This window comes from Podarcis erhardii (genome assembly GCF_964252035.2).
Source record: "Podarcis erhardii genome assembly, chromosome: 13".
NCBI classification, from domain to species: domain Eukaryota; kingdom Metazoa; phylum Chordata; class Lepidosauria; order Squamata; family Lacertidae; genus Podarcis; species Podarcis erhardii.
The window spans coordinates 9982529-9996399 of record NC_138502.1 but is presented as its reverse complement, the minus strand read 5'-3'; the positions used below and the strand labels follow the sequence as shown (position 1 = coordinate 9996399).

At 42.4% G+C, this 13871-nt stretch overlaps 1 protein-coding gene across 1 annotated transcript; it reads left to right on the top strand.

The window, feature by feature from the left end:
* Positions 1–7317: 7317 nt before the first annotated feature.
* On the top strand, positions 7318–12679 carry LOC309328407 (vomeronasal type-2 receptor 26-like; the record flags this gene model as incomplete). The annotated part of the gene is made up of 5 exons (XM_081838406.1): positions 7318–7581; positions 7960–8814; positions 9475–9702; positions 10424–10550; positions 11778–12679. 5 exons carry the CDS (start codon positions 7318–7320, stop codon positions 12677–12679), a joined length of 2376 nt encoding a protein of 791 aa, XP_081694532.1.
* Positions 12680–13871: the final 1192 nt, after the last annotated feature.

The window sequence follows — 13871 nt, the reverse complement described above, 5'->3', positions numbered from 1 at the left end:
AAACTCCTTACTCATAAAGTTGCAGGAGCTGCCTGAGTCCAATAGCGCCTTCACCTTTAGTGGGTGTCCGTTTGCCAGCTCTAGCAACACCTCTATTACAAGAGCTGGTCTTGGTGGTTCCGGCGTGGGCACATTCACTGTTCCTTGGCCTGGCTGCTGTGCCCCGATGGTGGCAGCCAGGCGTTGGCTTTTACTTGCTCCTTAGCTCCCTCCGCCTCCTCCCCAACAGCTCCCGCCATCCCTTGCCATTCCTTTCTTTGCGGACAAACTCTGGCAAAGTGACCTGGCTGTTGGCAGAGAAAACATTTCTTGGCGCCTTTTCCCTCCTTCTTCCGCCCTTCACTGGGGTTTGAAACTGCGCGCACGCGCGCTGTTCCAATTTCCATCGGCTCTGCTGGCGGGGAAGGCTGCTCTGGAATCTCTGGAATGTGGAAATCCCTCCAACGCTCCCCTTTCCCTTCCCGCTTCTCCAAGGCTCTGGCCTCCTGGCGTGCTCCTATGGCCAGCGCGAATTTAGTCAGCTGGTCCATAGACTCCGCCCTGGGCGCCCGGGAAAGTTCGTCTTTCACTGCCGAAGATAGTCCTTCTTCGAACAGCATTTGTATCGGTTCCACTGACAAATCCCAGCTTAATTTATGGATCAACATGGTGAACTCAGTCCAGTACTCACGGACAGATCGGTTCCCTTGTTTACACGCCATTAACTGTCTGCGCGCCACTCCCTGCTCAATCTCGCTGGAGAACATCAAATCCATGGCGCGAAAAAACTTCCTTGTGTCCTTTAGGACCTCATTATTGGCTGCCATTAGGGGTCTCACCCAGTGTTTCGCCCCCCCTTCGAGATGGCCAATCACAAACGCTACCCTCGATTCCTCATCAGGAAAATCATCAAACTGCAGATTGAGGGCATATTGCATCTCTGTCCTAAAGGCTTGATAGTTCCTGGGATCACCCCCAAACTTCTGCACCAGTCCTGGCACCTTCCTCGAGAGTTGGGTGGCTTTTCCCTTTTCTGCATCATGAGCCCTCCTCTCCTCAAGCCTAGCCGTTTGCAGAGCTAACTGGACCTCCAACATCCTGTACCTTTCTTCCAGGCTTGGACCGGCTGCAGCTGCTCCCCCTTCTCCGGCTCCGGCTGGGTTGCTCATGATGCCTCTCCTTGCACAAGCTGCTTTCAGAGACTGTCGGATTGCTGTGATGGGATGATGAGCTGCTTGTGCTTAAAAGGGTTGGTCCCTCAGAGTTTGCTCAGCGTAGCAAAGCTCTGCTTGAGCGGAGCCCTTTGGCATGGCTCCGTCAGTCGCTGTTAGAATCCGACAGTGGGCGTCTGCGGAAACGTTTCCAACATAAAAGCTGTTTAACGGAAACGCGTCTCCTGGATTCTCTGCGTGACAGTTTCCGGAGAGGGGTGGGGGTCCCTAAAGGGGGCCTTGATACCTCCTCACTGTTCTCACTGGAAGTATCCCAGAGCCTCCCCTCCGACTCCCTTTCCCTTGGAGCTCCTGCTCCCCCCCTACTGGTTCCCTCTTCTGCTGCAGAGTCTCTCCTATTCTCCTGGAGCCTTTCCACCACCTGTTCTTCCAATGGCAGTTCCCTGACACCACCCTTCATCCAAAGATCCCAGGGCGGTTCGCAAAAGAAAAGTACAAAATTCGAATACAAAATACATAATAAAGCACAAACAAAACCAAACAAACCAATAACCACCCCTCCAACAAACACATTAAAAAGTCATAGAGAATTGGCCGAAAGTCTGGTTGAAGGCAAACATTTTCGCCTGATGCCTAAATATATCTTCTTCTTTGGTGATACTTCATAGCCAATTAAGATTGTCTTCCATAAACCTGGTTTGAAGAATGAGTTCATAAGTGACTGTGGAGGCCAATTCTGGACCCACACATCTTTCCACAGTGGGGACATTGGTTCCCGGGCGGGAGTTGATCACGGTGTGCATTTGCCAAGTGTGCCTTCCTCTTAGCATGTTTCTCCCTTGCGTCCTGAGTGTCTTCAAAGTCCATGACACCTGGAGAACAGCCTTATATATAATGAACGTGTCAGGTGGGCCTCCACAACTGGGTAGCACCACAAAAGAGGCCCATTCTTGTGAGCCTCTCATAGAGAAAGCACTCAAAGAAGGGTCTCAGATGATGATTGTCAGATCCAGGTCACTTCATATACAGTAGAGAGAGGCAGCCCTTGATGCATTGTGGTCCGGAGCTGTTTAAGGTAATATAGGTCAAGACTAGCACTTTTAACTGGGCCCAGAACATAATTGGCAGCCAGTGCAGTCAGGCTAGTATAGGTGCAATATGCTCAAATCATATTGCCCCAGTGAGCAACCTGGGCACTGAATTCTGCATCATCTTCAGAACTGAATTCAGAGGCAACCCTGTGTATAATGCATTTGTCACCTACTTTCCTTCACTGACAAGGAATGAGAACACTGGCATAGAGAGAGAGCGGATAAGAATGGAATGTGGAGGGGAGGGAGAAGCAGCAGGGAGCAGCCATGACTTGATCTCTGGGCACAGGGATAACAGAAGGGAGAGCCAGAGTGAAAGAATGCAGCTTGCCAGCCAGCCAGTGACTCAGAATACCGGCAGTGCCCTCTCCAAAATTTTGTACGATCACAAGACTTTATGAGAAGCTCGAAAAGGAAAGGAAGAGAAGGTGGAGGTTTTCCTGTTGGGGGGGGAGGGAACAGAGCTTAGTTCCAACAACTATGCTACCTGAGAATGACGAAGATTAGCTGAGCTCTGACTGGGGCTTGTTATTTGGCTAATAAATCCGAAATAATTAACCGACAGAGTTGTCTTGCATGTGTGGGAGAGACCCAAGCCATTATAGCATTATATTAATCTAACATATAGGTGGCCAGAGCACAAGCAATCGTAGTTGGGCTATCTCTGTCCAGAAAGAGGAGCAACTGCCCACCAACCTAAGTTGATGTAAGGCACTCTGTGCTACTAAGGTCACCAGAGCAAAGGATCCATAAGTATCCCCAAGCTACATATTCTCTCCTTCTTATGGAGTGTAACCCCATCAAGAGCATGTAACTTCCCATACATCTAGTCTAGGGACACACTTACTAGCAGTTCCTCAGTTTTATCTGGATTGCGTTTATTGGATCTCATCCAGTCCATTACTCAAACAAGACTTTGGTCCAGCAATTCCACTGCCTCACCTGCAGATGTAAAGGAAAAGTAGAGTTGTGGGTCATGAGCATATTGCTGAAAATGTACTCCAAAATTCTGGATGACCCCACTCAGTGGTTTCATCTAGATGTTAAACAGTCTGGGAGATAAAATAGAACCCTGAGGAACCCCACATGGAAGGCTCCACAGGGCTGAAGAGTAGTCCTCAAGCATCGGCCTATGGAAATGACCCTCCAAGTAGGCCCAGAACAACTGCAGAGTGGCACCACCTGCTCCTAACTCGGACAGCTGCTCCAGAAGGATAGCAAGAACCTTGCCCAAGAAATGGAGATTGGCAACTGTCTGGTAGTTACTTAGATTTTCTGACTCCATGGCCACAGATTGTACACCCCTGGCCTGGAAGTATGCCCTGCAATCCTTTTTTTTTTTTAAAAAAAATGATATTTATTAAAGTTTCCAATAAAAAACATATAAACACAGACAGCAATAAAAACATACATAAACAAAAACAAAAAACATGTATAAATTAAAACCTTATTTTCTAAACCTAATTTCCTCGACCTCCTCACACCTCCCCCTTCTGTATTCTAATCTCATTTATCTTGTCAGCAAATCCATTCCCATATTTCCCATAGTTTTTGATAATTCTGTTCTTTTTCCTTAATCAACGCCCCTGCAAACCACTAATTTTTAAACCCATATCTTTCTAGCCTTCATTAATTTTGTAATGTTTATTAAGATAGTCTTTAAACTTCTTCCAATCTTCTTCCACTGTCTCTTTGTCCTGGTCTCGGATTCTGCCAGTCATCTCTGCCAGTCCCATATAATCTGTCATCTTCATCTGCCATTCTTCCAGGGTGGGTAGATCTGGTGTCTTCCAATACTTTGCAATAAGAATCCTTGCTACTGTAGTAGCATACATAAAAAATGTTCTCTCCTTCTTTAACACCACATGGCTAACCATACCCAGGAGAAAGGCCTCTGGTTTCTTCAAGAAGGTATATTTAAATACCTTTTTCATTTCATTATATATCATTTCCCAGAAAGCCTTAATCCTTGGGCATGTCCACCAGAGGTGAAAGAATGCCCTGCAATCCTGTACCTCACTATGCCCTGAAATAAGTACCATCAGGCTGTGACCTAAACCAGTCAATGGATATACTTTACTTTCCTTTTATTAAATCCCAAAACTTATTTAGATCCACCAGGAGGAGGAGGAAGAAAAAGAAGAAGAAGAAGGGGATATTCTGCCTTTCACTACCCTAAGGAGTCTCAAAGCGGCTAACAATCTCCTTTTCCCTTCCTCCCCCACAACAAACACTCTGTGAGGTGAGTGAGGCTGTGAGACTTCAAAGAAGTGTGACTAGCCCAAGGTCACCCAGCAGCGGCATGTGGAGGAGCAGGGAATCAAACCCGGTTCAGCAGATTACAAGTCCACTGCTCTTAATCACTACACCACACTGGAGAGTTCTTTGACCAAACAAAAACTATTTGACAGAAGTCCCTTTTCTCTTATTCATGCAGATCATTTGCAGAAGATTATTAATCCCTCTCCATTCATCAAATGACTGACCAGATGACTGGGGAGGGAGAAGCTGAACCCCCAACAGATTGAAAACCTGTGTGCATCCCAGGGTTGTCTTATTTAAGCTGGTGTCAAAATGGTGGGTTCTTGGAAGAAAGGGGATTAAAACACTGTGGGCTGGGTAGGCAGGTAGGTACTGAGCTAACAATGAAAGAAAGATCAGGAAGAAAGGGCCATGCTTGTAAGTCACTCTGTTCATCACCCTCTTCTCCCGTATTATGAGCTCCCAGGACCAGTTCCTCTATGAGACACTGTGAAGTGGTTGCCTCAGGGCACCAGGCTCCCAAATATGCCAGGTGCTTTGTTCCTCTGCTAGTGCAGTGGTGCCCCCCTACCATGGCCTTGCCATGTCTTCCATTGCAGCTTGCCTGTTGCCTGTAGCAAATTGGTGACAGCAAGCAGGCCATGGTGCAGCCTGCAGGAGTGATAGGGCCTAGAAGCAGTGGGTGTGTGGGTCCACAATGGCCGAAGAGCAGAAAGAGGTGGCAAGTACTAGGTAGAGGCAAACACCCAGTAGTGGTGAGTGTTGGATGCTCAGAAGCAGGTGTCTGGTGGAGGCAAGGAGGGAGACATGGCAGCAGGATCAGGGGTTGGGGGCACTGCCACAAGTTTTGTCTCAAGTGGCAAAAAGCCCCTGCCTGACTCTGCATACTCCTATACGAGGGGACAGCTGCCCCTACTCCATGGCAATTGAAGTTCCCATTTGGATTTAGATTCTTTCTCACTTTTTAAATTCAGCCGAAGTTTGAAAAAACTAACAATCTTTCTTTCTTTCCCTCCCTCCCTTCCTTCTTGCCCTATTTTTCTGTTGGCCTCATCTTGCTTTTTCTTAGCTCACCTGCCTCTTGCAGTCCCATAAATGACCACAGGTGGCTTCTATTGAGCTGTAATAACTACATTTTCCTCTCTACTAGGACAGAGAAACCACAACAGTATTGACTCATGCAGCCCACAATCATCAAAATTGCCATGGTTAATTCTACTTCTTCTCAAGTCCCTATAGATTTCCTGTGAACACGGAAAAACAATGAAGTCTGAATAATGTTGTTAATATTCCTTGCTCAATTTGGAGCTGGGTCTTGAGACAGATTTATAGCCTTCCACCCACCTGATTTTTTTCACTGACAGGTGCTTCCAAGTCAACCTATGGTGTGATTGTTCCTGCCACTTCAGTAATTATGTTAGAAGAATCAGACTGGTGGCTGGAAGGTAGATTTTCATTCAATGTGGTACTATTTGTGCTCTCTGTATTTATATTCCCCCCCAATTTGGTATGTGACACTCCTATTGCCACATGCACCATTGGTACTCCTCTTTCTATTACGCACAAGTATTATCATTCAGGAGATCTCATCATTGCTGGAATTATTTCTCAGATCTACAAGACATTTGATGAAATGGATTTCACAGGACATCCATCTGAGACACTGATTGCTGCTCTCTTGTATGAAGTAGCTGTTTTTAATCCTATTGTAATATCCATAGGCATGGTGATCTGATGTCTTTGGGTTAAATGGGTGGGAAGTGATTGTTGAAAAGACAGCTGATCTGCTCTTAGAGTCTTCTTGGATGAGGCTGTATCTCAGTTTTTTATGTTAGCTCTTTCCATGCAATTTCATTGTAGGGCTCAGGATTTCCATGCCACATGTTATAGTTGATGGAGGTTGACTGGAATGAAACATTAGTGAGGTGTAGATAGGCAAAACTTTGATCAGGTTTTATTGCTGTTTGAAGTATTTAATTTAACAATGGAATTCTGTTGTTGTTGTTGTTGTTAAATTGATTTATACACTGCCCTATACCCAGCGGTATTATTATTAGTAGTAATAGGAGTAGCAGTAGTTCAGCAGCAGCAGCAGCTGATATAATATTCAATTTGATAGCAAAAGCAAAAGCAAAAATTCTTACTAGCCATCTACCCTTACCCCAAGGCTCTTCCCAGCACAGGAACTCTGACAGCTCATCATTCCATTACCAATGACAGTTTTCTTGCTTTCTGCTGGAGTGCTGTCCTTTGCTGCACAATATGCTATAAATCCTTCTCAAACTTTTAGAAAAATCTGGATGCAATAAGCTACCCTTGTACCAAATTAAATATTTAAAGTTTAAAAAAGTACAGGTGCTAGCGAATTAAAATTATTAAAACATTACCTGTTCCAGTAAACTGAAATTTTCAGGCTTGTTTGCATTTTACCCAATATTTTTCACAGAGGCCTAAAGAGTGTACTGCGTTCCTTATATTTAATGAATTGTGTGATATACAGCATACGTAAACCCTATATGTACAGTAGGTAGGCAACTATATAAATATATATGTATATATGAATAGCACTTTCTAAAATTACAGCAAGATGAATCTCCAATACAGGATTGATCACGAATGGTATCTTCACAATTCTCTTCACTGGAAATATATTATCTTTGTTTGTGTTTCTTTGTGTCTGAACATGCAAGCAATGTTATTAGCAAGCATATATTGAAACTGAATGTTACACGTTTCATATTCAGAAGCAGACACACTTTGACACAGCATACCAATCTCATTGCAGACCCTTCTTCCAAAACTATCAGCATATCATGGCCTTGGTATATGCTGTAAAGGAGATCAATGAAAATCCACAAATGTTGCCTAATATTACCCTGGGCATGCACATCTATAATAGCTATTTCAGAGCAAGCTGGACCTACCTTGCTTCAATGGACCTTCTCTCCACACAGGGAAGATTTATCCCTAACTTCAAGTGTGATGCCCAAGACAATGCAATAGCTGTTATCACAGGACCAAATTCTCACATCTGTCATTTCATGGCGCACATTCTTAACATCTACAAGATGCCACAGGTACGATATGCATATAAAACTAGGATTTATGAATAATTTACTCCTCAGTGCTCTTGTACATGAATTTTTGTGTTTGCAGATAGAAAGCACCAGGATTGAAGGGAACAAAGACATAACCTTGCCAGCTGTTCAGAGGTCAAAATGAATGTAATCAAGGAAAATGATTCTTCTCATTATTTCATTGGTGTGTGTGTGTGTTGATATTATAATTGATGAATATTTATTCCTCTTGATTAGGTAGTTCCTAACCAGCTCCAGACACTTGTGGATGTGATTAATTTTCTAGATCTTAGTTAAGGGTTCAGATGCAGTTGTGATACTGAAATTGTATATTAGACACAAACGCTCCTATCTCCCAATTTTCTTTATTGTTCTAAGCTTGTATATGGCTCTGCTCCAATGACCAATGGCAACCCTGAAGCTGTTTTCTTCAACCGGATGTTCCCAAATGAGGACCATCAAACCTGGGGAATTCTTCAGTTGCTGTTGCATTTTAAGTGGACATGGATTGGGGTGGCTTATATAAGCACTGACAGTGGAGAGAAATTTATACAGAGTGTGCTCCCCGTGTTTTCACAAAGAGGTATATGCTTTGATTTCATAGAAGAACTGCCAAAAGAATCCTTTTCCAGTAAGTTTGATGAAATAATGAATGGCTTTTCTCGAGTACTCAGAATTATGCTGAGGAGCAATGCCAGCATTGTAATCGCACATGGTGATGTTCAGCTCATGGTAATTCTTAGACCAAGTCTAATGTTTGCTGAATGTGAGGGTATACAAATGAATAGTAAAGGTAAAGTGTGGATTATGACAGCCCAGATGGAATTCACATCAGTTCCGTTTCAAAAAATGATGGGTTTAGAGGCCTTCCATGGAGCTTTATCCTTTGCAGTTCCTTCCAAGCAGGTAATAGGATTCCTGGAATATCTTCAGATGAAAAACCCTACCTTGGAAAAGGAAGATGGTTTTATCAGGGTCTTTTGGGAAAATGCATTTGAATGTTCTTTCCCCATGAATGACACCACAGATAAAGAAATGTGTACCGGAGAAGAGAAGTTGGAGACTCTTCCTACCTCTGTTTTTGAAATGAGCATGACTGGGCATAGCTACAGTGTCTACAATGCTGTCTTTGCTGTGGCGCATGCTTTGCAAGCCATGCATTCATCCAAATTTGGACACAGAGCAATGGCATATGATGGGAGAGGGATTCTTCTGAAGCAGCAGTTGGGGCAGGTAATATTCTGAGAGCCTTTCAGTGTTGTTCCCCAACTCCACAATATTTGTTAAAAAAATACAGAAGTCAGCACTGGGAAGGTTAAGCTTGAGAATCGGCATACTGTTTGAAATGAGCATGACTGGCCAAAGCCACAATGTCAGTAATGCTGTTTACACCCTGGCATATGATTTGACAGCCATACCTTTATTTATCAAAATTCTAAAGAACAGTAATGGATGGGAAGAGGTGGATACTTCTGACTCTACAGCCATGGCAGCTAATGTCCTGAGTACATTACTACAGAGGAATCCATCATAAATCCATCTTCAACAGAAGGCCATTAAATGTCTATCTACGTTTTAAAGCTAGAGTGTTGACATCTAAATGCTATTTTTTATGCCATAGTTTTCCTTCTGAGCCAATTTGATACTGCTCCCCTGCATTCAGTTCCTAGTGAAGACTATGAAACAACTCACCATTGTCAGACTTATAATCTTATTTGCCAGTGATGTGTAAAAGAGAGCTGTATTTTCCATTCTTCTAATTCACTTTGCTTGTTCCTTAGATTTGTTTTCTATTGGCAAGACCACTAACCATAGTTTCCAAAAGGTCATCTGTCATCAGTATATTTGCCTATCATTGTGCATTCTTGATGGTGTTCCTGTGCTTCCATTTAGATCCACCACTATCTGAGAAGTGCCTCGTTTAACAACAGTGCTGGGGAACAAGTCACTTTTGATCAAAGTGGGCAAGCTGTCGCTGGGTTTGATATTGTAAACTGGATCACATTCCCAAACCAGTCCTTTCTCAGAGTCAAAGTTGGAAAAGTAGACTCATTGTCTGCCAAGGACAAAGGGTTCACAATTTCTGCAGATGACATTGTTTGGCCAAGCATGTTTAACCAGGTACGTCAGAAACATTTCCTCAACCTGGGGGAAAAGAACCAGGATCACTTTTTTTGGGGGGGGGGGGAATACATGGGTCTAACTGTGGCTTTAACAGTGGAGTCAAAGCACAGGAATCATGGCTAGTAGTCACTGCTAGCTTTATCCTCCACTAATTTGTCTTATCCTCTTTTAAAGCCATCATTGTGTCCTGTACAAATGAGTGTCACATGTTTAGCTAGCAATGCAGATAGACAGACTTCCTTCTCTGTGTCCTGAATGTTTCAACATTCTATTGAATATTCTATTGAATATTCTATTGAATATTCCTGAGCTCTAGTGTTATGAGAGCAATGGATTTGAAAATTATTTGAAATGGTAATTTGTTATTTTATTTATACAACTCTCTTGCTTTTATTCTAGATCCAGTTGTTCTTGATCTGTTTTTATAGTATAGCAAATTTCTCCATGAAGCCTCATGAGAAGCAATTCATAAATAAAAAAGATGAATAAATAATGACAATTCATTGTGTCTTTATCTGCATTGGTGCGTATTAAGAGGTGTTAGCTGTCCTAGGATGAGAAATAGTGAGAAGCAGGATGCAGAATCTCTTTAGTAAAGCAAATCAGTAATAAAATATTTGGTCAAACCATTTGTAACTGTGAAGAAACCACCGAAATATAAAACTCCCAAAATAGAATTTCTGGACGTGAGAACATTTCTGCTTTTATTTATTGACAGGCACAACCCGTTTCTGTGTGTAATGACAATTGCCATCCAGGGTATAGTAAGATAAAGTTGGAAGGGAAGCCATTTTGCTGCTATGGTTGCCTCCCATGTCCTGAAGGGAAGATTTCAAATCAGAGTGGTAAGAAATGCAATGTAGAGCATTTGTTCAAATGTAATGGGCATTATCCAACTATTTAGATGTGCCAGGACAATGACTTTTAACCTAACCCTGCCTCGTCTCTCTATTATTATTATTATTATTATTATTATTATTATTATTATTATTATTATTATTTCTATACTGCCCTATACCCGTAGGTCTGTTCAGGAACAGCCCTGGAACCTCCTAAATCTATTCTGGGTTTTCCCCTCTGCTCTCCAGAGCAGGTAAGATGTAGATGTGGAGAGAACACACAGAGAGAAGAGATTCTTGCATTTCATTGCACAACCAGAAATTCTTGTGCCACTGCATCTAATTTGATGCTGACTGCCCATTGGAATTAATCCAAAATATTGATGTATATATCAGGCTCCATTGGCGTTGATTATTTATTTATTTATTTATTTATTTATTTATTTATTTATGCTAATTCAAAGGTGATATAACCATTGCTGATATAACAAGTCACGGCACTGTATCTTTTTCTAACAATTTTTGTAAGGGCTTTATGTGGGTGGGTTTTTTTTAAAAAAAGTTGTTAACTTTTAAAAACGTTTTTAAATGTAGTACTTTATTTAGTTGTATGGCATCTGAAACTTAGGGGGAAGAGTTGGTAATAAAGTGAAATAAAACTAATCAAATCTAATATAGCACATGATTTTAGATAAATATGGTGGATTTAATCATATCCAATCTGGTGACTGAGGGCATTCCTGGATCACTGCTAATTTGAGGTTTTTGGCAGACATAATTCTGGGTAATGCGATCATCCATAACTCAGTGTTATGGCAACTGATCTGCATACAGAAGGTCCCAGATTCAATCCCAGCATCATCTGTCTGAAATGCTGGAGAGCCATGGACAGTCTGAAGAGAGAATTATGAGCCAGAGAGATCAATACTCCAATCTGGTATAAGGCAGCTTCCTGTGTTCCTTTGAGAAGATTTCCCCAATATAAAGACACTTTCTTAGTATAAGGAAGATGCTTCTTCCACCAAATTAAACAGCTTCCTCCAAGGTAGATAATGGGGCTGTTTGGAGGAAACTCCACTCAATGTAACACTTAATTTTTTTGAAGAAAAAAGCATGGCTTTTAGATTTATGTGAGCTTCCTTGATTCAGGATTTATACTCTTACTGCTTAAATACTTTAGTGCACTATGTATTGCCGTTTTTATTTTAAAGAAAACCATGTTTTCCTTTCCAGACTTGGATGAGTGTTTTCAGTGTCCAGAAGACCAGTATCCAAATGACCAACATGATTCCTGCATTCCAAAATATATAAGTTACTTATCTTATGAAGAACCTTTGGGAATATGTTTTGCTGTTTCTGCTCATTCTTTATCTGTTATCACATTCTTTGTACTCAGAGTCTTCATTAAGTACTGGCACACACCCATAGTCAAAGCCAACAACAGGGATCTCACTTTCGCACTCCTAATATCCCTCCTGCTCTCTTTCCTTTGCGCTCTGCTCTTCATTGGCAAGCCTAATAAGGTGACCTGCCTCCTTCGACAAATTACTTTTGGTCTCATCTTCTCAGTGGCGGTTTCTTGCATATTGGCCAAAACCACCATAGTGATCTTAGCTTTCATGGCTACCAGGCCAGAGTCCAGTATCAGGAGATGGGTGGGGAATAAATTGGCCATTACCGTTGTTCTTTCCTGCTCCCTAATTCAGGCCAGTCTTTGTTGTGTGTGGCTGGCAACATCTCCCCCTTTCCCAGATCTAGACATGCACACGATGACTGAAGAGATTGTGCTTGTATGCAACGAAGGTTCCGTCACCATGTTCTACTGTGTCCTGGGCTTCATGGGCTTCCAGGCCATAATCTGCTTCATTGTGGCTTTCCTGGCTCGGAGGTTGCCTGACACATTCAATGAAGCCAAGTTCATCACCTTCAGCATGTTGGTCTTCTGCAGTGTATGGTTGACCTTTATCCCAACCTACCTGAGCACAAAAGGAAAATACATGGTGGCTGTGGAGATCTTCTCTATTTTGACTTCTGGTGCTGGGTTACTGATCTGCATCTTTTCCCCCAAATGCTACATTATTCTGATGAGGCCTGACTTGAACAAAAGAGAACAGCTGATAAAGAGGCCAAACTGAAGGAACCTATTTTTTCTTATTCTTTACTTTGCTCATTCCAAACCTTTTTCTCCATCTACCTCTGCAAAATACTAAATTATGTTTAGATGATAACCCCATCTGGGACATGTTGAATAGTTAGGCATCTTCACCATCTTGAGTTTGGTGACCAGTAAACAATGTTTTGTATCCTGAAGCCTACCCAGACATGGAATTTTAAGGTTTTATGTTTATTCTAAAAATGCTGTTTTGGTTCATATCTTGATAAATTTCCTGTCAATTGGGTTTTAATGTGGTTTTTTTGGTGTAGTTTTTAATGCAAATTTTATATTATATGCAAACTGCTTAGAAATGTTAGTGAACAATCAATAAATACATTTTTGCCAAATGAATGGGTTACTGATTGATTGGTAGCATCTGAACTCTAATGATAAAGGGTACTTATTCATACCATAGTCCTAGTGTGTGTTTTTTCAGAGGATCGGGTGTTTTCATTCTGCAGTGGTAGCCTCAATACAAGAATGTTCTACCAAGATATGCAGCAGCAGAATGCTCTTCAGTGAATATTGTCACCAAACTTTTGTTGTTGTTTAGTCGTTTAGTCGTGTCCAACTCTTCGTGACCCCATGGACCACAGCACGCCAGGCACTTCTGTCTTCCACTGCCTCCCGCAGTTTGGTCAGACTCATATTTGTAGCTTCGAAGACACTATCCAACCATCTCGTCCTCTGTTGTCCCCTTCTCCTTGTGCCCTCCATCTTTCCCAACATCAGAGTCTTTTCCAGGGAGTCTTCTCTTCTCATGAGTTGGCCAAAGTATTGGAGCCTCAGCTTCACGATCTGTCCTTCCAGTGAGCACTCAGGGCTGATTTCCTTAAGAATGGATAGCTTTGATCTTCTTGCAGTCCATGGGACTCTCAAGAGTCTCCTCCAGCACCATAATTCAAAAGCATCAATTCTTCTACGATCAGCCTTCTTTATGGTCCAGCTCTCACTTCCATACATCACTACTGGGAAAACCATAGCTTTTACTATACGGACCTTTGTTGGCAATTAATTTCGTGGCTGCTGTCACCATCTGCAGTGATCATGGAGCCCAAGAAAGTAAAATCTCTCACTGCCTCCATTTCTTCCCCTTCTATTTGCCAGGAGGTGATGGGACCAGTGGCCATGATCTTCGGTTTTTTTGATGTTGAGCTTCAGACCATATTTTG